General features: G+C 41.3%; 1 protein-coding gene across 10 annotated transcripts; it reads left to right on the plus strand.

Moving 5' to 3' along the window:
• Positions 1-306: 306 nt before the first annotated feature.
• On the plus strand, positions 307-25,409 carry LOC109853935 (chromodomain-helicase-DNA-binding protein 7). 10 transcript variants are annotated; one of them, XM_020426522.1, is made up of 20 exons: positions 307-323; positions 7,194-10,349; positions 10,538-10,867; positions 11,648-12,051; positions 12,127-12,459; positions 12,542-12,833; positions 12,931-13,428; positions 13,540-13,764; positions 13,871-14,187; positions 14,280-16,436; positions 16,715-16,804; positions 17,587-17,784; positions 18,751-19,171; positions 19,264-19,546; positions 19,677-20,899; positions 21,076-21,319; positions 21,437-21,704; positions 21,942-22,086; positions 22,181-22,927; positions 23,022-25,409. In XM_020426522.1, exons 2-20 carry the CDS (start codon positions 7,299-7,301, stop codon positions 24,909-24,911), a joined length of 13,116 nt encoding a protein of 4,371 aa, XP_020282111.1. In that variant the 5' UTR covers positions 307-323; positions 7,194-7,298; the 3' UTR covers positions 24,912-25,409. The 10 variants fall into 10 exon arrangements, with proteins under 10 accessions (XP_020282111.1, XP_020282106.1, XP_020282113.1 ...); XM_020426517.1 differs by lacking the exon at positions 307-323 and adding an exon at positions 379-1,338; XM_020426524.1 differs by lacking the exon at positions 307-323 and adding an exon at positions 379-1,338 and having other exon boundaries at positions 19,686-20,899.
• Positions 25,410-25,548: the final 139 nt, after the last annotated feature.

Below are 25,548 nucleotides of genomic sequence, written 5' to 3' on the forward strand. Positions count from 1 at the left end.
ACATGTTTTTTTTTATTTCTTTCCTGCTATGTTTGATATTTATTCTCTTCCTCTCTCTCTCTTTCTCTCTCTCTCTCTCTCCCTCTCTCTCTCTTTTCAATATGCATGTTTATTTTACTTGAAACATAAAATATGATAAACTCTCCTTAAATTTTTCTTCAAAAAAGATTTCAAAATTTGTTGTGCGAATCAGGAGTGATGCCAGTGTTAGAAACGAGTGTTTTTCTAAATTTTATTGCAAAGACCAATCGTAGGGGGGCGAATGAACGACGAGTAGCCATTGGCGATGCGCGTGAAGTTCGGGCTGCAAAACGGACCGGAGCGTAAGTAATCTCCACGCCATTTTTTACTACTTGAGCCAGCAAAATCAGCGTCGATCAGCGGCGTTAGCGGCAGCAGCAGCGGCGACGACGACGACGTCGACGACTGTGGGCAGTAAAGGATTCGTTGTATATACCGTGTTGTCGAGACACACGGCACGGCACGTGAACGCAAGGAAGATGTGAACGGATGGAAAGCGCGTGAGAGTTTTTTTAGTGACGTTGTTCGGTACATGACGTATGTTACATTCATCTATACGCGAGCGCACGCGAGAGATCGACTCTGTGAAAACCGTACACACAAGGTGCTGTGAGAATCTCGTCTCGTGGTCTTTGCACGGAGATTTAGGTTACTTGTGCGGTGAACGAACCTCGCTCACACACGAAATAGTGTACGAAAAAGGTGTGTGTTGTTTCCGTGAGTCTGTGTCTGTTAATATAAAAAGCACGCTTTTGTGACACACACGTAAATTACTCGTGCTTCAATTCGCACGATGTGCGTTTGAATCTCGTTCTCGCTGTTTCTCTTTATATGTGATTTTCCTGTGCGTGCGTAATCGTTTTTTTAATGTGTCTCGAAATTACGTGGAGATAGCGATAACTAATAAAATTGAAGGACTATCGTCGTCTCATCGTTGTTATAAATATTATTATTATCATTATCATCATCATCATCATCCATCATCAGCAGCAACAGCAGCACGTTGTACCGTGTTGTGTCAACGTAATCCACGGCAGCAGCAGCAGCAGCAGCAGCAACATTAGCAGCAGCAGCAGCAGCAGCAGCACCATCACCACCACCACCGTCGCCACCACCACTACCACCGACGCCTCTTCAGTAATTAAACCAAACAAAATGGACACCGAGATAACGATTGAACGAACACTCGTGTAGTAGTCTCTCCCTCGTTTTCCGTACCTCTTCCTCTCTGTAACTTTTTCCCCTCAGACTTTTCCTGAATTTTGTGTTTTCTTTAGATGGCACTTCAGAAAGGATGGGATCGCCGTTCGTACAGCTGTAAGTCCTTCATCTCTCTTCTCAGTCAGTTATTACATATACGAGAGATAAATTATAAATTGTCGATTTATTTTTTTTTTTTTTTTGAGTGTCAGGTTTTGTACACGCAATGCACCAGATCGATCGTGTTCGTTATAAACGTTTAGATATTCTGTACTTCGGCACCTTTGATGATTTCTCTCCGTCTTTCTCTAGAAAATATACGCATGCATTTTATGTTGTAAGTGCACTAAGTGCAATAATAGTGCACAGCGAAGCTAAGAAGAGCACGGACTTACCTCCTCTCGGCGTGTGTGTGTTTGAAATTGTTTCTATTACCTGGTGTGGTTCTAAAAGTCGTTATCCCACATGTGATTTACATCACTTTTTATTATTTTTATTAATGACATTTATGACAATTTCTCCGTTGTGATTTTTTATTGCGGTGAATTTTTGTGACTATTTAGAATAATTTTTGAAGAACATCTGGATTATCGGAGTTATTTGTTGCGTTACCAAATCACGCACAAGATTTTGCGCAAAATAGAAATAATATTATCACCTGACGGTCTTCTCAGACAGATGCGCACGATTGTTGCAACAACTCTGATTCAAGAAACATTGGCTTTCCTTCGTGAATTTTTTTATTTCGTCACGTTTTTACATATAAAAGTTTTAATGCGCTGCAATATACATTTCTTTCCAACATTTTATAGAAAATCTCTCACAATTTGCGAGTCTTGTAATATAGATGTGTGAAAAGTTACGTGCAATTTCTAAAAAAATCAACTGTGTGATAAAACATGTGCGTATGTTATCGGCAAACACTTTTATGTTTTAGATGAATCTATAACTAATCTATAATTTAGATGTGTTGAATTTATAACTTAAAAAGTGCGACTAAACAGTTTTATATTTAAGACAGAATAAGAAATTTAAATAGTAAAACCTAGTCATCGCCGGAAGTGTCTATTGTATTCAAAGATACATCGATTATAATTGAGATTTACATCTACGGCGAAACACGAGCGAAATTTCCAATTTGAGATCCTCGCGCGTGGAAGAATTTAAAATCAATTTCAATTGTTTTTTTTTTTTTTTATTTTTTTTTTTCGACGTCATATTTGGGCTGCCATTTGAGCGAAATACGTACTCGAATCGATACGACTGTCGAATACGATTCGTTAATTAAAATACCGCATACGCGCCGGGTTTGCACACGTTAAAAACCTGATTGGGGTCTTCTTTTCCCGTTTTATAATTTCGACTCCTTTCTTACCGCCGCCAATTGCTCGGAGTGCGTCTTTTACCACGATATTGAATACTCGATGCGTTTGCCAGTGTGATTCGTCTGTAGCTTCGCTCGTCTTTTTCTTTCTCTTTCGTTCTCGCTTGTACCGTTATTGCCTATCCTTTCACTAAATTCACACGACTACATGCGCGCGCGCGCGCGCGCGCTCTCTCATACATACACACGTACACACACATACACACACTCGCTCGTCACGCTTGTCTGTAAATTTGTCCGTCGGGAAGCGAGTTTGAATACTTTGTGTAAAGCCTCATTTTATTTCTCTTTATACATTTTTTTCTTCACGAGCAACGTGGCACATTTTTAGATGAAACTTCTCGCACATTCTATTGATTATTAGCTCAAATTGTTTATACATCATCATCGTGGAACTTTGTTGTTCTTATAACATTGGCAATGTGTGAAGTTCATATCAGTAAAATTACACGGTTTTTGTTGTAAAATTAATACATTTTTACATCACGTACGTTACATATGTACATACGTGTTAGCTTAGCTTTTTTTAATTTTTTATAATAATACGATATTTATGTTTTACACGATACAACACGCCTAGGAAATCTAGTTAGCGAATTTTAAGCGAATCCGCGCAAAATTTAGGATAATTTTGAAGAAACGATTCGCTCTACTCGTTTAGACAGAATGCAATCTGATACATGAGAAAAACGTGGTTTTTTTTTTTTTTTTTTTTTTTACCTGTACCTACACTCACACCAAGTATGTACATGCGCACAATCACGATTAGAAAGATAATGAGATACTTTTCCGATAAGCTTTGGAATTTGGAAAACGATCAGGGTCTGTTTGCTCAGATGCATGTACTAATTCAAATAAACGAGGGTTGAACAATGGATCCGAAAAGATATTTTTCAGCTTGATATCAATATATGATAAATGTGTCCGCTCCGAGAATAAAAGTTGAAAAGACGACACAAGATGAGACAAAATGTGTAGCGCTGTACCTAACGGAAATACGAGACCTTCTACACAATTTTTACGCACTGTTTTCTCTTTGTATTTTTCTTTCGAGGTCATTGTATTTTTCTTTTTTGTTTTGTGAAGATAGAGAGATACCTATTTCTCTTTTGAATTTGTAAAAGTGCGTCGAAACGCAACGCGCACAATGCATACCTAAAAAACCAAAAAATTGCTAGATAGATGTATTATTGTTTCTCTCGCGCCAAAATTTACGCAACTGTCCGTCATCTTGAGTACCGAAACTACGGAGGGTAGATAAGAAAACAAAAAAAATGAACAATCGTAACAAACGTTACGCTTTTCTTTGGCCGACACGCATCTTCCAACGATAATTTTTGTGTGTACAGTTGAGCGTGAAATTTTATAATAACGCGTCCTCTTACACGTTTTTCATGAACTTACTTGATCGAACTCTCTGTTGAACGATACAATCGATCTTTTTTTTTTTTTTTTTTTTTTTTTTCGTTTTTAATTACAATCGCAATACGGGATATCAACTGCTCTCCAAAAGTTTTTTTTTGTTTGCAAAGAACGAGGAGAATCGATGAATAGATTCTTACGAAATGTTCTTCGCGGATATACCATTAAGCGCGTTCGACTGTGTGTACACAATATTTGTACGCGCACACATGTTCATATACCGGGGAAGCCGGCACGAACAAACGACACGAACGCACATCTGACACAGCAACACGACACGAAGCGCTCCGGAGAAAAGGCCGGGAGATGTGCACGCCACCAGGTGGTGCGTCGAGCGGGAGCGGTGTGTGCGGCTTGCCGCTACCCGCCGCGCGTGTATTTGCCTGCGCGCGAGAGGTGCTCGCTCTCTCGGGCTGCAACACACCGGCGATAACGTTTTTCAGGAACGAGTACGGTTTTTACTCACGGGTCGGTGGTATTAGTGCTTGGCTTCTTTCTCCGTGTTTGTACAGAACAGAACAGGGTAAGCGAAAGACGGAGCAAAGAGTAGTCTCTTCTATAGTGAGTGGAGGGAGGGGGGATAGAGATGAAGATGAAGAGCGAGTGAGCAAATCGTTTTGTGTGTGAGAGTGAGCACAAGAGAGAGTGAGAAAAGAGGTACGTGTATATAGATGTATATACGGAATGAGATTCGAACCTATGGACACACTTGCACCTCTATGATCCCGCGTCCCCGAGTGAAAATCGCGTGAACGCGTTCGCGAAACGGAGTTGGTTTGCGACGAACGAACCTCCAAGCGTGCGGCGGCGGTGGCGGCGGCGCGTCTTCGGTTCAGCGCGAGGATTACATTTCCGACAAAGTCCGAACCGATCCCAACCGCCCACCCGTTTTTAGCTAGCAGTCCCAAGTTGATTGGTGATTTACCGCGAGAAAGTACCGCCGCTGAAAAGAGTGTGCTGTGCGAGCAGAAACGGTTGCGACGCGAGTGACGCGGCTGCCACCCGATGTCGGAATATCGAGCGCGTCGTGGTAGCGCGACATGAAATTCTCTCGATAGTGGCCCTGAGCGGAAATTTCTCTCCCCCGCGTTGTTCCTCTCTGTCTCTCTCTCTCGCTCTCTTTCTCTCGCAATAATGGCGTACTTTCCGTAGTCGTCAGACCCCGTTGGTTTTTCTCACTCGCTCTCCTTTTCTTCTCTCCCCCCCCCTCTCTCTCTCTCTCTTCTCATTCTTTCTTTCTCTCTCTCACTCACTCACTCACCTCACTCACACATTCGTTGTCATCGTCGTGTCGCGTCGTCGCGTCGTCGCCGTGTTGGCGTGAGTGATCCAACGACGCTCGCGTGAGAGACTTGTAGTCGCCGATTTCAGTGTATGCCATAACCCCACGACTTACGGCGATTTCCCACTTTGCGAGCCTGTACCAAAGACGCGACGATGAAATACACCCGAGCGTGAACTGGCGCGGTGAGAAAGAGAGAAAGCACAGAGAAGCCTTCCTTTTCTTTTTTTCTTACCGTCGTTCGTTCGTTCGTTCGTTCGTTCGATGCAGTTTCGACCGTTCATTCGTTCGTTCACTCTCGCCGTCTCGCTCCCGCATGCACACATCGAGTAAGTGTATTTTTGTTCGTTTTCTACCAAGACGCGAGAACATTCTCCTCTCTTCTCTACTCGTTTTTCCTTTTCTCTCTTTCTGCGCCTCGCTATATTTGCCAGTGTGTATGTATCAGGTTTGTACGTTGCCCCAATTTTTTTTTTTTTTTTTTTTTTTTGGTTTTATAGTTCTCTCTCTCTCTCTCTCTCTCTATTTTTTTTCATTTTCCTTCCTTCTTTGTTTTATTCGACATTGTATATCGATCGGCGATACCGCGCCGATCTTTGTCAGCTTCATCGTCGATGTTTTCCATCATATAGCGTTTATATTTGAGCTGGTACATGCCATATTGTTACACACGCAAAGATGTACAGAATTGTTCCTGCCAGTGAACTTGTCACACTTTCAGCAAAAGATAGGCGCTCTCGAGCGATGTTCTTTCATTTTTCTTTTTTTTTTATTTTTTATTCTGAAAATATTGCGTTTGTTTGTTTTAACAAAAGTAGTGTTTCAACAAAAGTTTGACCACGAAAGCTTTAGTAACTTTTATCACGTTTATTAATGTTTAAAAAATTGTCTTACGCTCGCGCACACACACACACACACGCACACTTGTGCACTGAAAATTTTCATCATATTAAAAATATATCAAAGACTCATTATAACCGTATGTGTTACAAATATGTATGTCATTAAAACTAATCAAATTATAATAAAAAATTAACGATGCTTGTTAATGTTTTCAAAAATATGTCGGTCACGTACGGTGTAATTAGCGTTTTCTCTGTCGTTTTATTTGTGTTCGTATAAAAAAAGATTATTATTTTTCTTTGTTTTTTTACTTTGAAAAAGTTAAATTTTAGAGTTTATTTATTCGCAATTATATTACATGTTATCTGTCTTTTATTTTGTGTATACATATATATATATATATATATGTATATGCATATAGAATGCGTAAAAATAGAATCACACACGGTTTGCGATTAGTTCCTTTAATCTTTCCCTCAATCGATTTAAAATACTTTATATCTTTCAAGTTGTGAGAGATTTGTATCACGAAATGTTTCGTTTAAAAGGTAGAAAAACGCTTATTACGCATCAATTGTGATGCAATAGATTGTCCTCAATTTTTTGTACGATCACATTTATGTTATTATTAGTCTAGATATAATTTTTTCTGCTCTTTGATATGTTTGTAAAATACTGATGTGTTTGATCATTATTCATACGTATCTGCATGTTCCTTATTATAGCATGTGCAATAAAGATTTATATTTAGCATATATAATAAATATAATACATGTACATGTGCGAGCGTGTGTATATGTACATAATTCTCTCTAAAATTTCTACACAAAAGTGTGTCCGGATATTGCAAGCTGGAGGTATATTTCGAGGGGGAAAAGTTATGGCGATTATGAGAAATTAAAAACCATAAGCGTATAGCTTTTCCCCTTTGGCGTATATCATTTCGACGAAGAGAGTCGGTAGTATTTCTCATACATTACATTGCACAGAAAACATTGTTAAAAAAAAAGTACTCGAAGTTTAAATTTTTCCTTGTTGCAGACAGCGAGATCTTGAATTTACCATGGGCACGTTACTGGCTATAGAAGAGATTGTACAATATTCTCACAAGGCTGAAATGGAGGCGAAGAGTCCTTCAGCATAGACATGGACTACGATCTGTTTGGTGAAGATGTCAGTGGCTCGATGCTCGAGGCTCTTCCTGATCTCGGAGGAAACGATCATTTCGATCCTGCGCCTGCGAATAATTCCGTAACGGTGTCCAGGGACGGTCTGAATTCTGGCCCTAATGGAGGAGGGAGTTACATTAGCCGATCCTACAACATTTCCCAAGAATCTCCAATACAAAAATTGACTTCATTCGGCGGATCTGAATTTGGTAGTTCAAATCAGTTACAAAATCCGTCGCAACGCAGTATGTTTAACCAAAATCTTGGCACGTTCGATAATAGCGCCACGCCTCAGCGCGCAATGGTGCCGGGCGCTTTTCAAAATCAGACCCGTAATATCGCGCCGCAGCAGCATAGAGGACCCCATTCGGGTAGCAGTGGTCAGTATCCTAGCTACAATGACAATATGTATTCTATGGAGCCGCAACACTCAATGGCAAGGGCCAATATGAGTATAGACCCCAGCCAGCAGGGCTGGCCAGGTAACGGAAGTGGTTATCCACAAATGCAGAGGCATTATAATCAGATGACTCCGCAGCCTGGGCCGTATAGGCAACATATGCCGCCACAGTATTCTCATCAGCAGGACCAAGCTGGTGTAATCAATCAAAAAATGCAGCAGCAGCAGCAGCAACACTTCAGCAGTCAACAAGGAATGATTAGTAATATGGGAGTTTTGCATCAATCGATGCAGGCTGGCGCGACTAGTGGTGTCTATCAGCATATGGTCAGCCAACAGCAACACTACCAACAAGGTAATTCGGTCGCGGCGATGTATCAAACTTCTCCCGGCTATCCTGGTTTCGCCCCGACGATACATCAACAACAACAAGCGCAACAAGCGTCTCAGGCAAGAATGCCGCATCATCACCCGACTCATCCCACTCATCAGCCGCATCCGTCTCATCCTCAGCAGTATCCTCAGCATACTACTCAACATCCGAATGCACAGCAGCAACCAACGATGGATCCTCAATATCCCCATCACGCTACATCAATGTTCAATCAACCGCAACATTCAGCATCACCGTCGCAGCAGTTTAACACGGCAACAGCGACCGCTAAGCACTCGACGAGTCCTCAGTACCGCGCACCGTTTCCGCAACTGTCTCCACAAATGTCTCCGAGGCCGCAAATGTCTCCGCGTCCGCCGGCGGTGCAACAACAAATGTCGCCACGACCCATCATGTCACCTGCCAAACCCACCACGTTGTCGCCACATCCTCATGTTCAGCTTCCTCATCAGCAAGGAAATCAGCCTAATCCTATGTCGGTGTCGCCCTCGTGTCCGCCTACATCTATGCAAATGAATCCGTCGTCGCAGCAGCAACAGCAGCAGCAGCAACAAACGACCTTACAGGCTTTGGAACAAATGGTTATGCCGGGTGTTGCGGTGTCGAATTCCGGTGTCTCCGCTCCTGATCAATACAATCAGTTCCAAACACATCCGCCTATGTCACAAACGTCAAACGTTTTGCCGCAACAATCACCACAGAGTTCCATGCCGGCGCAAGTCACAGGACCTAGAATGCCAATGCCCGCTCAGTGGCAAGCACATCCGCAATCACAACAGCAGCAACAGTCACAAATAAGGCCGAGCATTGGAGTGAATGAGGATCGAAGTGGCGTAGCGGAGACCCAGCAGACACCGATAGTATCCGAACAAAGTGCCCCAGTATTTCCTGGGTCTGAGACCGCTGTCCACAGTGTTGTAGAAACTGCGACAACGAGCACAACGACAACGAGAGAACCGACGACGATGACGACGTCCACAACGACGACAACAACAACAACAACAACGACCACGACGACTACGGCGACGACGACGATTGCGACGGCATCAACGACTGAAAATGTTGTGCAGGCTTCTGTTGAAACCCCAAAACAGCAAGAACCCGAGCCGTCTCTACACCAGAATGTTCAGAATCAGCAACCGGATGTGACTGTGCAACTTGGTCCACTCCAAGTGGATACTTTGACACAAAATAATTCTCAGAGTAATCTACCGTTAGATCACACACCTGTGGCAGCTAATGTATCCACACCGACAAGCATATCTCAAATCGAAACTGTGCAGTCTCTTCCAGTGTCCAGCACAAACGGAAGTATGGAATGCACGAATGCAACTGCCTCGTTACAACAGCAACAAACTGTTGTCGCGCCATTTCAGAATCCTGTTTCTAGTATTGAAGATCAGAATATATGCGAAACAAAACCGCAGGAACAAAGTGTAGAAATACATCAGCCTCATTCACAACACACTGTAGGACAGCCACAATCGCAGACTCAACAGCCTATAACTTGTTCTCCTCAGCAACCGGTGCACCAATCGGTGCAGCAACCAGTACAGCCACTTCATATGGCTCAACCGCAAATAGCACAATCTCAAACAACGATACCTCCTCCTCAGCCGCAGTTACAGTCACCACAACAATCGCAATTGAGTCAACCGCAGCCAGCTCAGATAAATCCACAGCAACAAATATCTCAGCTTCAACAGATTGCATCTACTCAACAGCCACAAATTCCTCAACCTCAACCATCTGTACTGAATCAAGCACAACCAATAGCAACTCAACAAATTCCATCAGTGTCTCAGCCTCAAATGGTACAACCACAGCCGCAAGTGGGACAAGCTCAACAACCTCAACCGCCGCAAATAGGACAGTCGCCACAACTTCAACTGGGACAATCACAATCTCAGTTGACACAACCCGCTCAGCAGAGTTGTGTTACACAGCAGGCGCAATCGACCACTTCTCCGCAGGCGCAGCCATCTCATATACAATCGCAACAAGTCGGTATGATGCCGCAGAGCACTGCGTTATTGTCGCCTCAACAAATGCCGGCGCAACTGCAAGCACCGTCGATGCAGAATCCGGCAGCTCAGATGCAAAATCAAAACGCTCAGGTTTCGTCTGCGCACCTGAATGCTCAACAAATATCTACGGTTAGCCAGACCGCTGGTATGGTGCTGCCGCCGCATCAAGCTACAGTTCCCGTGCCAAATCCACAAGCACCGCATCAGGTATTATTAATATTCAATATAATACTTTTTAATGATACGATAACATTGTTTTTTAAGTATAATATATGTATTGTATGTAAATCCTATTTCATATATTAATAGTAATATTACTCACAAATGTGTGCATATGTATAAAAGAGTATGTTGCGCGAATAATACGTCTTATCTCTATTATTTTCGAATAACAGTATCATCCCGGAGGCGAGATGATCACCGGCACTATGCCGAATATGTACACTATGCCGGCTAATCCTACACAAGCTCCAGTTGCAGCGAGCGGCTTCGGTACGTCCTGTGCACCGCTTACGCATCATCAAGAGCGAGCTGCGCTTCAACAGCAATTGCAGGAATTATATTGTATGCCGCCAGCTCCAGAGAATCAAGAGAAGATAGTCGCTTTACAGGAGAAGCTGCAAGCATTGCAGCAACACGAGACAAACGATCAATGTAATGGTGGCGCGCAGTGTATACTACAAACACCCATGTTCACGGCTCCTGCTGTAGTCGATAGTCCACAAGTAAGTAAACAACGTTCTATTTAATAATTATAGTAAGTGGTTTACAATTTTCACTTTTACGATGTAATGAAAAAGTATGATGAGAGAGAAAGAGAGCGCAAGAGTATTAAAGTTTTACAGTTTACATACTCTCTGTTAAAGGAAATAATAAAGATGATGATTAAATCTTATTAAGTCTATTCTATTAACTAACATAAAGTAAAAAAAAGCCTTCAATCAAGCAAAAAAAAAGAGAATTTTCAATTACGTATTTTATTCATTACATAAACAATTAACAATACGTATAATCTCTTAATGTTTCAACTTTAACATTAGTTTTCTTTAGTCAATATTATTAAATAAATTACAAAATATAAGATGATAATAAAACAATTTTTTTTTTACTTTGACAATAACACATGAGATCAAAAAGAGACAAAACAAATTTAATTAAAAAAATATATATATATATATATATTTTCTTGAAACTTGAAAATGGCAAACGTGTTTTGTCATGCTGCTTGTTCTTTTGATAGAATTTGATTAATATTTAGTTAGTAAATAAAATATGTATTTGATTAACAATTGAATCTTGTTTCATCTATTTGGTTATTAGTACAAATAAAAGAAGTTTGATCGAATTTGTTGATCAAAGTAATAAAATAATAAAGATTTTTTGTGTTTTCGAATTTTATTTCAAATTTTCGCGACATTTTAATCAATCCATCGAAAGATTATAAATGTCTCTTGTTCTAAATACTGTATTTTTCAGTCAGGTAAATATTGTATTTCTTTAAACAGGTAACGAGTACCACTGGACGTGGTCGAAGCAAAGGTATGCCACGAGCGAAAAAAAGCCGAAAAAAAGCGGATAAAGAAGCATCCGCGCCTAGTACTGCCATTCAGCAACAGCCTGAGCAACCCTTGTCTGACAATAAAGTCACACCAGGCGATAGTAGCAATATAGTAGATAGCGTTGCAGATTCCGAAGATATAAAGCCATCTTCTGGCGATATAGAAGAGGAGTGGAATAAAGGTAGGAAGTCACGTTCACCTCGAAAGCCGCGTAAACCGAAGGAACCGAAAGAACCCAAAGAGCCGAAACCTAAGAAAGAACCAAAACCGCCGAAAGAGCCGAAGTCGCCAAAGGTGTCGAGAAAAAGGAACAAGGATAAAGACAAAGATTCTACGAAGCGTAACAGAAAGTGAGTATATAACGTGTACATGAACTATTTAGATAATAAAACAAAATATTGTACTCACCACTGCTGTTCTTATAGAAAAACTAATCAATCTGAGTCTGCTGATGACGAAGTACGCGAGAACGAAGAAACTGCCGTTTCGGATTCTAGTGCTATTAAGGATTCTGAGACAAAGGTCTGTGAACCTTCTATACAAGGTGATCAAGAACAGGTTGATTCTTCGACTACTGAACCTTTGTTAAGCGAAGTAAAAGAAGAAGGCAAGGAGAAAACAGGAGACGATGCTCCAGAAGAGGAAAAGAAGGAAGAAAGCTCGGAAGCAGCTATTGCCGAAAATACTAGTAAGAAGAAACCCGCGGCGAGAAAACGATCTAGCACTGGAAAATCTGGTAAATCGTCCAGAAGTTCCAAGTAAGTAACAACAATTTTCTATCTAAAATGCACGCGCGTACGTACGTACGGAACATCCAACTTTATCGTTATTTTTATGCAGAAAACGTAAGAGTCGCATTGCGCCCGATTCTGACGGTGAGGAATTGGCAGCGACGCCTCCGCCGTCACCAGAAGCTGGTGATGATGTGAACAAAAGACGTTCTGCAAGAAACACTCACCGCAAGAAGTACGTGGACGATGTGATGTTGCGATTCTCAGACGATGACGTTCCTATACAGGAAACTCAAGCGAAGAAGGTCGAAGGTGCGAATACTTCGAAGCCCGTTACTGCTAAAAAGGAAGGCGGTGAAGGTAGCGAAGTCGGACCTAACAAACCCAACTTTGTATATATTGTACGTATCTTTTGTATAGAATGTGTATTTTTCTTTCATGTTTTAAGATCAATAATGATTCTTTACTTTATTTTTCTGTCCTTTTTTATTTTTATAGAATACTACCGATGAGGATTCGATGGTTGTGCAACATATTTTAAGTTCTCGTGTAGGAAGAAGAGAAGTTAAACCTGTAGTAGTACCGAAAGTAGAAGTATCGGAAAAGAGTGAAAGCGCTGACAAAGAAGACCCGGTTGATGACGAAAACGCGTCTGACAATCCCGTGAAGAAGGAAAACGCAGAAACAGAAGAAAATGAAATTAAATGCGAAAACACGACCGAAGACGAGAAAAAGAGCGAAACCGACAGTCCGAAAAAAGATAACGCAAAGAAGCAAGAGGAATCCACAGATTCTAAAGCAGCTGAGACTGCCGTTGTCGAGGCAAAGCCGCAGTTTCTCGACGTTGAAGAGTATTATGTCAAATATCGAAATTTCTCGTACTTGCATTGTGAATGGAAAACCGAGGAAGAATTATACAAAGGAGACAAACGTATACAGGCTAAACTGAAGAGATTCAAACAGAAACAGCAACAAAACACCAACATTTTTGAAAATGTACTTAGTTTTTATTATTTAAAAATTCTGATATATATTACATGGTATTGAAAGTTTAAAATTTTCAATTGCGCGTAACGCTTTTTTAATATATATAATTTATTTTTTTAGACCGAAGATGATCACTTCAACCCAGATTTTATCGAAGTTGATCGTGTCTTGGACGAAGCAATTCACACCGATCCGACTACTGGCGAAACGGTCAGACATTATTTGGTCAAATGGCGTTCTTTACAGTACGAAGATTCCACTTGGGAATTAGAAGAAGATGTTGATTCCGAAAAGATAGCGCAGTTTGTGAAATTCAATAAATTACCACCAAAGGAACAGTGGAAGGTATTCTATAATTTATACAGTTCATATATTTCACCAAACTTATTGATTTAAAAAAAAAGTTATTTTGTTTTAATGTGAGAGAGATAATATTTTTTTGTTGTTCCAGCCAAAAAAGAAACCCAATGCCACAGCTTGGGTGAAGCTGGAAGAATCGCCGATATATAAAAACGACAACACTTTAAGACCGTATCAATTGGAAGGTTTAAACTGGTTGCTGTTTTCGTGGTATAACGGACACAATTGTATACTCGCCGACGAAATGGGTTTGGGAAAGACGATCCAGTCCTTAACATTTGTCGATGCGGTGTACAAGTACGGAATTCGCGGTCCTTTCTTAATCATAGCTCCTTTATCGACAATTCCAAATTGGCAACGAGAATTTGAAAATTGGACTGACATGAATGTCGTCGTGTATCATGGATCGTAAGTATATTGAATTACTTTATACACCGGTACAAGTATACTTTTATGTGATACATAAATTTAACACGGATACCCTTATATAAATTTTACAGTGCGGCAAGTCGTACGATGCTTCAAGAGTACGAGGTTTATTACAAGAATGAAAAAGGACAGCAAATCAAAGATTTGATCAAATTCAATGTATTAATTACGACGTTCGAGATAATTATAACCGATTTTAACGAACTCCGTGGTTACAATTGGAGATTGTGCGTTATAGACGAAGCTCATCGATTAAAAAATCGAAATTGCAAACTCCTCGAAGGTCTCAGACAATTAAATTTGGAACACAGAGTACTCTTGTCGGGAACACCGTTACAAAATAACGTGAACGAACTATTTTCTTTATTGAATTTCCTCGAACCGCAACAATTTTCAAGTAACGAGGCATTCTTGAAAGAATTTGGCAATCTAAGTAGCGAGGGTGAGGTCCAGAAACTTCAACTTCTGTTAAAGCCCATGATGTTACGTCGTCTGAAGGAGGACGTTGAAAAATCGTTAGCGCCAAAAGAGGAAACCGTTGTCGAGGTGGAACTGACGAACATTCAGAAAAAATATTATCGCGGTATACTTGAAAGAAACTTCTCGTTTCTCGCGAAGGGCACAACGTCGGCCAATATTCCGAATCTTATGAACACGATGATGGAACTGAGAAAGTGTTGCATTCATCCATTTTTGCTTAATGGCGCCGAGGATCAAATACAGTTGGATTACAAGACCGGCGAGAAGGAAGATTCCGAAGCATATTTTCACGCTTTAGTAAACAGTTCCGGCAAGATGGTGCTGATAGACAAGTTACTGCCGAAACTAAAAGCTAATGGTCATCGAGTCTTGATATTCAGTCAGATGGTAAAGTGTCTCGATCTACTTGAAGATTATCTTATGTACAAGAAATATCCTTACGAGAGAATAGATGGTCGGATTCGCGGTAATGTTCGACAGGCCGCCATTGATCGTTACAGCAAACCCGATTCGGACAGATTTGTCTTTTTGCTCTGCACGAAAGCTGGCGGACTCGGTATCAATCTAACCGCGGCCGATACTGTCATCATCTACGATAGCGATTGGAATCCACAAAACGATTTGCAAGCCCAAGCTCGCTGCCATAGAATCGGACAGCAGAAGATGGTTAAAGTTTATCGTTTGCTCTGTCGCAACACATACGAGCGAGAGATGTTTGACAAGGCTTCTCTGAAATTAGGTCTCGACAAAGCTATCTTGCAGTCTATGAACACCAGCCAAGGCGGTAAAGATCCTAGCAATAAACAGTTAACGAAGAAGGAGATAGAAGATTTGTTGAAAAAAGGCGCTTACGGCGCGATCATGGACGACGACAATGCCGGTGACAAGTTCTGCGAGGAAGATATCGATCAGATTCTCGAACGAAGAACTCAGGTTATTACAATAGAGGCGGAAAAGGGCTCGACGTTCTCGAAAGCTAGTTTCGCGTGTTCGTCAAACCGATCGGACATTAACATAGATGACCCCGACTTCTGGAAGAAGTGGGCGAAGAAGGCGGAAATCGACACGACAGAGAAGAAAGAAGAAGACGAACTAGTGATATCTGAACCTCGGCGGAGAACCCAGATCAAGCGTTACGGACATGACGAGTCAGTAGTTGACATGTCCGAACTAGACAGCTCGGACGAGAACAGCGACGACGACACAAGTATCGGCCTGTCCGGTAGAAGCAAGAAACGACGCGACAAATTCGGCAAGAAAACTAGAAAGTTTTACGACGAATACGTTCCACGTGAAGGAGAAGTGGTTTATGGCAGTTGGGCGCGTAGCGAATGCTTCAAGGTCGAACGTGGACTTCTGACGTATGGCTGGGGTCGCTGGGAGGAAATTTTGCACAACAGTCAATTTCGACGTGGCTGGCGCGAGGTCGATGTTGAAGATTGCGCGCGCGTTATTCTGTTATACTGTTTGCGTTATTATCGCGGCGACGAGAAGATTCGCAACTTCATCTGGGATCTTATCACACCCGTGGAGAACGGCGAGAAGGTGAAAAATGTCTCGGTTAATACCGGCAGCAGGAACAGCAGGCAGAAGAAGAAAAGTCGCGTTCGAGAAGGACGAGAAACTCGAGGATCGGTTGTCAACGGCGGACCGAGCGACCCTAATCACTGGAGTAACGCGGAGAAGTACGACGGTGACATCTTTCTCGAAAGTAATTACAGAAAGCACCTCAGTCGGCACGCTAATAAGTACGTATAAATCAATCTATAATTGAGAGTAAATGTAACAGTATCCTAAGTTCTGCTTTTTTTTGCAACCTACTCTTTATAAAAAGTGATTTTTTTAAATTAAAGAAATGTTTTTTTTTTATCTCTTTTGATATAAATTCCAGAAATTTCTCAATTTGTTTATACTATATCAAAATTCTTTCTATAATTTGAACAGATAACAGTCTATTTATATTAATATTCTATTTATATAAATATTCTCTGTTTAAATGTTGTAATTTTTTATTTTTTTTTTACAGAGTGTTGTTGCGCGTGCGAATGCTGTATTACATCAAACACGAGATTATCGGTGACTTGGTACAACACATCTCTGACGGTATTCACGTGAGGTGAGTTAGCGTAACTTTTTTGTTCTCACGCTTTTTCGTACCATAAACTACCATCTATCACGAATTCGTGTATACTCACACATGTGCTTACCACGGAGCTTAGTATAGTTGCATGTGCGATGTATTTGTTGATATACTGGGAGCTGTACCTGTTATGAGGAATGCTCATAGAGCCGAATTAAGTTGATTTACGTAGCTCTGTGAAACGACTATCAATTCATTTTTATTCTTGCGCTACTAATACGAAATATCGTCCCCCCATCCTATGTTACGCATATACATATATATATATATATATATTTACACCTAACGCGCGCCCGCGAAATTCCACAAAAGACACACTTGCGTACCGAACGCGAGGATGGTCAGATCTACAACAAAAGAGCGGTAAGAGGTGTGGTACTTTGTCGGTAAGCAGTGCACTGTAATCGAAGAAATAGGAAAGAATTGAAAAAAAAAAAAAAAAAAACGTTGTGTAAATCCCCTAGTCGGTCCGCACATATCTATTGTGTGTGTGTCACGGAGTATCTTTGAAAATTTTTTATACGAAATATATAAGATAATACGTTATTTCTCTCTTTCTCACGTATATATTACAAAATACTGCGACGAAAGAGATGAGAGACCTTGAAACTTCTCTGTCTCTCTTTAGATTAAAAACAAAAAAACAAAAAAAAAAAATTTATTAAGTAAAATTTCTTTTTATAAATTTATTAATGAACACACAAATCTCGGCACGCAAATAAATTGGCAAATTTTGTAAATCGGAAACCGCCCTACAGTGCGTTGCCGATAGACCCTCCACAGTTGACGGAACGACCGGCGAAATGGTGGGACTCTACAGCTGATAAATCCTTAATAGTCGGCTGCTACAAACACGGCTACGAGAATTACGACCAGATGAGGACTGACCCCACGCTTTCTTTCATTCAAAGCTGTCCTCTCCTTTTCCAGAACTCTCAGAACAAGAGTAATACCGAGTGAGTATCTTTAGTAATTTTGTTTCTTTATATTTGTTATTTGTTTATCTCCTTGTTTTTTTCTGGTTTTTCTCTTTTTTTTCGTTTATTTTTTTTTTATTTGTTTATTTTTTTTTATTTTTTATGCGCCATCTAATTGTTCTAACACGTACGCCGCTTGCAAACGCTTTCCATATATACATATTACGCTTATAGCGATCATATAGCTTTTATCTTCAGTAGAATAGCATATAATATTTATTTATTCCCCTTGTGCTCTTTCATGTCTTCTGATATCTCTCGCCGAAATGATTTCGATATCAGAATAATTGAGAAGTAAAAAGTTTGTTTGTTTTTTTTTTCTGACGAAACTTTGAAATGGATTTGTAAACTCGCGAAACGCTCAGCCCATCCGAGCGGTGGGCTGATTGTTTCGCGAGATCCGTTCCAAACTTATCGACAAAAAAAAAAAAAAGTCTCAATCTTATTGTACAAATACTGGTAGCATATGTCTGTAAGAAGTATGAAGAGAGGAAATCTTTGTTTTTTTTTTGTTTACGGACTGTAAAATAGTGTCGTTCTGAATATCAGAACTTGTTCTTTTACATCTTTTACAACTTTACTCTGTTCTGTTGGAAATATTTTTATATGTATATAACATATACATGAAAAAGCTGCACGCATTAAAATAAATCCTAACGCTCTGAGATGCTGCTTTTCTATTTATATATATAATTAACGTTACGAAATGTACCAAGAAAGAAAATGATAAGTTGAATCACACAATAGATGATATTTGTTTTCTATAGTTCTCTTCCTCTCTGTAAAGAATCGATATTTGTATTATTACGTATTTAAACACTTTTTCTTTGTAAACGTAGACACCGTTGAAAGAATGTTTTATTGGTTTCTTCGGAAAAGAATTTTGTGCCGCTCGAAATTACTTTTGTATTTCGTTACTACTTACCGTAATTACAAATCTTTCAGCAGTAGCAGCAGAGATGATAATAGTTTGGAGAACGAGGATGACGGGGAATCGCCCGGAATGACGAAAGATTCGAAAGATTCTGACAAATTCAGTCGAGAAACCCCGGCGGATTCTCCCACCATATCGAGTAAAGCGGACACGCCGGTGCCGGAGACCAGCGGTAGTCATGAAAATGACGGTCTTCCGGATGACGAGAAGATGTGGCCGTCCGTGGTCGATCTCAATACACGATTGCGTCGTGTGATATCCTCTTATCAACGAAGCGTTGGTAAGAAGGAGGACGTTAAAATTATTCCAAAAACTGGCAAGATGGGAATGGAAAGCGAAAACGCTCCTTCCATAAATCATAGTGGCATGATGCACGAACCGCCCTTGAATATGCAAGGATGGGATTTACAGCAGTTAGCGATGTACCTACTGGTCCGTGTATATAATATCTACTTACATTTTTTTTTTTTTTTTTAATGCGAATCTAATTCCGAACTATTTAAATTGTTTAATTTTGTTTACAGAAAATGGAAAAGAGAGAGAAAATGGAGGCTGTCGTGAAGGAAAGAGAACGTCGTATCGAGGAGCAAAGAGCAAAGTGGACGCGTCGCGAAGAGAGCGAGTTTTTGCGAGTTGTGTCCACGTACGGCGTCAATTACGACAGAAAGAAAGCTCAATACGATTGGACAAAGTTCAAAAGTATTGCCAGATTTGATAAAAAAACGGATAACGATCTTACGGATTACTACATGTCGTTTAGAGCGATGTGCAAAAAAGTCTGTAATGCAAAACTAAACGAAGAAGAAGGTGTGTATTTTTCAACATAAAAATTTGAATGTGTGAATATATTTGATTGTATTTTTCTTTTAATATAATTGAATATACGCACAGCATGTTATACTTAATTTTGTAAGTTTCACTACGTTGACGTTTACAGATTTTACAGATGTTCCAGTGGATCAGTTGAGTCCTGCCAAAGCGAGACAGATACTCGATCGCGTCGATCTCCTGAGTAAGATTCGCGAAGAGATCCTGTCGCATCCGCATCTTGAGGAACGGCTGTTACTGTGTCAGCCGTCGGGAGATACGCCGGATTGGTGGCAGTTAGGAAAACACGACAAAGAATTGTTACTTGGCGCTGCGAAACACGGTCTCGGACGTACCGACATAACTATATTAAACGATCCAGACTTATCATTTCATAAGCTTCTCACGAGAGGAATTTACGCGAGCACTCAGACTCCCAAGGCAATGGAGAAGACGGAAAAAGCAATAAAGATTGAGAATAGAGAGGATATTTTGAAGTTTGACAAGGACGAGATATTGGTAAAACTGGAAAAGGGTGAAGGAACGTTAAAAATCGAAAAGGTCGGAGCGAAGAAAGATCAAAATATTGTCGAGAAGAAATCCGAGGAGTCGGAAAAGAGTCAGGTGGAATTAACTATTGTCAAAGCGGAAGTCAAACCCGAGGACAAATCTGTCGGTAGTTCGTTGACCATCACCACAATCGCGAAAACGTCAGACGCGGAAAATGGTGTTTCGAAAAGCGAAGAGAAAAACGAACTAGCGATAGAGCCGGTTAAATGCGACAGTGCCGATCAGATCAACACCGTCAAATCGACTGATGAGAAACACGATAAAGAAGCTAATTCGGAGAGTGCGGAAAGTACGTCCGTTGTGGAAATTGAAAAGGAGGACAAAATTCAAAATAAGGAAAACAAAGAGACCACATCCGTCGAAAAATCGAACGAGTCACAAGTGCAAAATAGTGCGATAGAATCGGTCGAGAAAAGTGATACGAATGTGAAAGACACGGCCGAAAATGTTGAGAAGAGCACCGAAGGTATCGAATTGGAGAACGATAACAAAAGCGCGAAGCCAGATACTGCGCCAACTAAAGAAGAGGTCGAAGTACAGGAAGCAAAGAACTCAGATGTTAAAGAGAAGACCAAGATTACTCCGATCGAGGACAAGTGCAGCGTTCAAGCTGCGGAATTAAAAGCGATGTTTCCGGATTTAGAAGTAATACAACCTTTGTCTCGATTAACTCAAATTGACACATTTGTCTTGCGAGATAAATCGACAGATTATGGTAACGAGCCTACAGTGGTGCAACTTCTGGCACATGGTTATAGCAATACGCCAATAAAGTGGCCGAAGGTAAATTTGTTTTTTTATATATTTATTTTAGAATAAACAAAAAAAAATATATGAAATATTCAAATATCTCACTGGAAATGAACAAAGAAAGAATATTTTAATTTTTTTTTTTTTGCGTTAAATACGTTGAGTATTTTATTGTACGCTAAATATGTATTATTAATTTCGTTTTTCAGGAACACGCAATCGAAGCACGTTTGATGCACATTGTGCACGCGATAGAACACAAGGAATGGCCGGTATCGGTAAACTTTAGCGCTGGCGAGGAGTTGGATGTGTCGCAGAATGAAAAAGACTGCTCAGAAGTAATAACGATCACCACGGATCACGGAGTGTCTAGATCTGTGGCGAGCGGAAACAACATTTCTCCCTCGAAGAAACGCAAGAGACACATCGCTATTGATGTAGAGACTGAACGAGGTATTTTTAATAAAGCGCGATGATTTAGATTCGTTTGTGTGTGCGTGTGCGTGTGCGCGTGCGTTACGCGTTTCAGGGGGGGATTTACATTTTATTATGTTATTATTTGTTTCGCAGCCAAGCTTCACGCGCTTCTTAACAGCAGCCATATGAGTACATCGTCACCCGCGCCTCTCAACAAACCGATCTCCCTGTGGGGTGGAGAAATCAATGATGAATCCCAGTCCGAAGAATCGCGACGTTCCACGCCGGTGCAACCGCCTCCTGCGCATCAGCAAGCACGAACACCGACTATACCTTTCGATCTAAAGTACACCGTTCCGGGAAAAACAACTGTCATACCCGGGACATCGAGCACTTTGACACCCATCGATTTATCGGCCGGGTAAGACATTTATTTATTTACAATAACGCGTTTAGATCTGAAGTTTTTTTTTCCACAAAAATTCAGAAAGCTACGATTGTCGCTTTTTTATGAAACCTCAAACAATAGAAATGTCGCGCATTACGTAACATTTATGCAATGTATTTACCTATTGAACAAATTTATTTTTGGGGCCAAGTTGTTTTTCCATTTTTTTTTATTTTATTGATTCATAATTATTACGCCAATCTTTTGTAGATATCCAAAGACAAATTCCGATAATAATAAGGACATTATGAACGAGGTGCAAGACTTTTCTATGCCGAATAAGAATAAGCAAATCAGTAGCAACAAAGGAAAGTTGGATAGTATGTTGGATAAGCTCATGAAAAGGAAATCTTGCGTAAGTGGTGTTTTAACATTTTTTTGCTTTTTTCAATTCTACTAATTTTGCACTCTTACATTCAAATATCTTAAATGTCTAATTCGTTCTCCAGTCAACGGAAGAACCGGTAGTTGGAAAAGAGAAAAAACGTAGGAAGCTAGACGAAATAGTACTGGGTCTGAGCGCCGCGAAAGAGCAACAAAGTGGTCATTATCCCGATCACAGCAAGAAAAACACGATCACGCCTAATGTGACCGTGACTCCGACGTCAGCACCAATTGGACTTCCCAATCCACCAACGAGTACTCAAAAGCCGTTCTCCATTACTGTTACTTCGATTCCATCCTCTCGAGCTTCGAGTTCCTCCACACCTGTTTTACCGCCGCCGTCGTTACATTCGCACAAAGACACATTCTCCGCTTTGCTGGCTCAAGCTGAACAGCAGAATCGAGAGTTGAAAAAGCAACAGCAGCAGCAACAACAGCAGCATCAACAGCAGCAGCAGCAGCAACAACAACAACAGCAGCAGCAGCAACAACAGCAGCAGCAGCAGCAGCAGCAAACATTTAATTCGGCGCATTCGTCTTCCTCGAGCAGTAGTCATCGAAAGAGTTACGAGGCGATGATCGCGGACATTAACAAAGTCGCCGAGTACTCGTCCAAGATTGGCTCGTACTCGCACGAGGCGAAGGTGAACAAATGGCTGGCGGAACAGAGCGCCATGTCGGAACAATTGAGCGCAGAATATCTGAACGCTCCTCGACGACGAAGACCACGTGTCGATCCGTCCTTATTGGATTGGAAGAAACTTACTGGCGAGGAAAATGTCGCCGTTATCAATCGATTAACTGGCAAGAAGGTATGTTAATTTAAATCTGCTAACTTTAATCTCTTTTTTTTTTTTAACGCTAATCAATTACCACAATAAAATGTTTCCTCGTTTTTTCTTTCAGGTAACAGGAAGTAAAGCGCCGCAGCTGAAACGACTCGGACAGTGGTTGTTGGAAAACCCGATGTTTGATGTAGATCCAAAGTGGGCGGAACTTGTGAAGGAACGCGGCAATCTCCCACACGATCTGCAAAAGAGACTGCCAGGTAACGAGCGTGGTGGTGGTGTGAACAAAGGTAAAAGTCCGGGCAGACCGCCTATGATGCCTAGTCCCACAAGTCAGCAGTCGACTAATCCCGCTAATCTGGTGGCTACTTCGATGGCGTCTGGTCTCAACTTCCCACTTAGCAACTTGAACAATTCTTTGTTGTCGGCGGGACTGTCGCTTAGCAACTTCGATCCGAAGAACAATCCGTTGCTGATGCCGTTTGGTGGTTTAACAAATCTGGGTGCACTCAGCGGTCTCGGAAACCTCGGCAATCTTGGCAATATGGCTCTAACAAATTCGCTGTTTGCCAATTTAGCCGGATTGGGTTTGCCGACGTTAGCAGGCATGGAGGCGGCGTTGAACGCACAAGCGGCGACAAGCAGCGCAGCGGCGGCTGCGGCTGCGGCAGATCCAATCGTGAGTTCAGCGAATAGCGGAAGCGGCAACAACAAGAGTGGTGGAGCGAGTACTTCGTCATCTAGCATGAGCAACAGTGGCGGCAACAGTAAGTCACGTAGCAGCAAACTTGACCAACCGACGACGAGTAAATCGTCGGCCAGCAGCTCATCAACTTCTGCCGCCGCCTCGGCTGCAACGAGTTTGCCATTCCCATTTTTCTTCTCAAACCCCAGTCTCATTTATCCACCGCTAACCACCTTAAGCGGTTTGAATCCGTTCTCCATGCAATCTGGTGGCGTGTCGACTGCCTATGAGAGTCTAGCGCAAGGTTTGTTGAATCCACCGATACCTAGCGCCTCATCTACATCACGTAAACCTGCATCCAGCGGATCTTCTTCGAGACAGCGCGAATCTATGCCGGAATCATCAACGTCGTCATCGTCGTCATCAAAACGAAAGGAATCCGAGAAGAAGTCTGCTAGATATTCTGTAGACCCTGCTGTGACCTTGCAACAGTATACGGACTTGGCGGCGTTGCATAGTAGCGAAGACAGACGTCGTCTTGAGCAACAACAACAGCATGAGAAAAGAGAACCAACGACGGAACAGCCGGACGTGATAGCGGCAGATCTGTCGGAAAAAAAAGTTGAACGAAAAAGTAAGGAACAAGAGATGAGAGAGGCTCTCGAGCACTTAAGCAGAACTAATGCCGAGCTAGTCACGCGTAACGTCGAAGATACGCCACGATCTGAAAAGAGAAGCCGCAGTAGTACGGACAGCAATCAAACCTCAGACCAGCAGCAACGGTCAACGCCATCAACACCGCTCGAGGTTACTCTGGAACCCGTTGCAAAAAAAATGCGCACCGAAGTGGACGCGAATTCGAAACCGTCATCGAATAACGACGTGGTGACAATGGAGATCGAACCGGTTCCGAGACCGTTACCAACAACACCAACCAAAACAACGACACAGGTGCCCTCACAAGAAGAGATCGATGTCTCGTCTGCGGAAACAAGTCCGCCAAAGAAAGAAGTGAGCGAGACAACCATGCCTGCCACGTCAAGCAATGCAACGTCACCGTCGACACAAAGTTCCGGCGCGTCGACAAAAACCGATAGCGGTCAGAAAGCCGCGTCAGAAACGACCGAAGAGGATGGCAAAGGTGGTCCTAAGACGAAAAAAGCGCGTAGCGGCAAGCGCCTGAGCTTAGAGCCGCCTCCGGAACGGAAGAATCTTCGCTCAAGCGCCGGTCGACAGGCGCGAGCGGCTGCGGAGCGACAGGCGCGAATGGAGGGCGAGATGCACTCCGAGCAACAGCAAGATAATCCTACGTCTACCGAGTGATTCACAAAGTTTCGTCGAGTTACTGCGACGGGAAAAAAACGACGACTATAAGAAAGTTTTTGGACATGACGAGAAAATTCCGTGTTTACGATTTTTATGTCCGCGGGGTTTTCTTCTATTTCTCTGATTGTGACACTGCTCGCGCACAACGAAGATCTGTAGATAAATTTCTGGACTTGACATATAACTGGAATTACTCAAGATGATGTTTCTAAAGTGAACTGATTTTTAAAAGCACAAATACATTGAAAGAGCTACGGACATTGAGAAAAAAAAACTGCTGTAGTGCGCTTTCTCGATTATGTGTGAACGTGTGTGAACAAATAGAACTTCTTTATTTTGCAGAAGATTAACTGCGTATTATTAATTATTATTAATTATTATCATTATTATTATTATTAATAATGTTATTATTATTAGTCATTGGCAAAAGTGTACGGTGACAGTGTATGTGTATTAAAAAAAGGGCTGAAAAAGAAGTCTCTTAAAAAAAAAAAATACAAAGGCTGCGAATAGTATTTTATCACGCGATCATTTGTGTAGTAATTAATTTTTAATTTCGTAATGAAATACATATATATATATATACATATATATATATATATACATACATATATATACATATATATATATGATG

Source organism: Pseudomyrmex gracilis, unplaced genomic scaffold, assembly GCF_002006095.1.
Source record: "Pseudomyrmex gracilis isolate BER0280 unplaced genomic scaffold, ASM200609v1 scaffold_56, whole genome shotgun sequence".
NCBI classification, from domain to species: Eukaryota; Metazoa; Arthropoda; class Insecta; order Hymenoptera; family Formicidae; genus Pseudomyrmex; species Pseudomyrmex gracilis.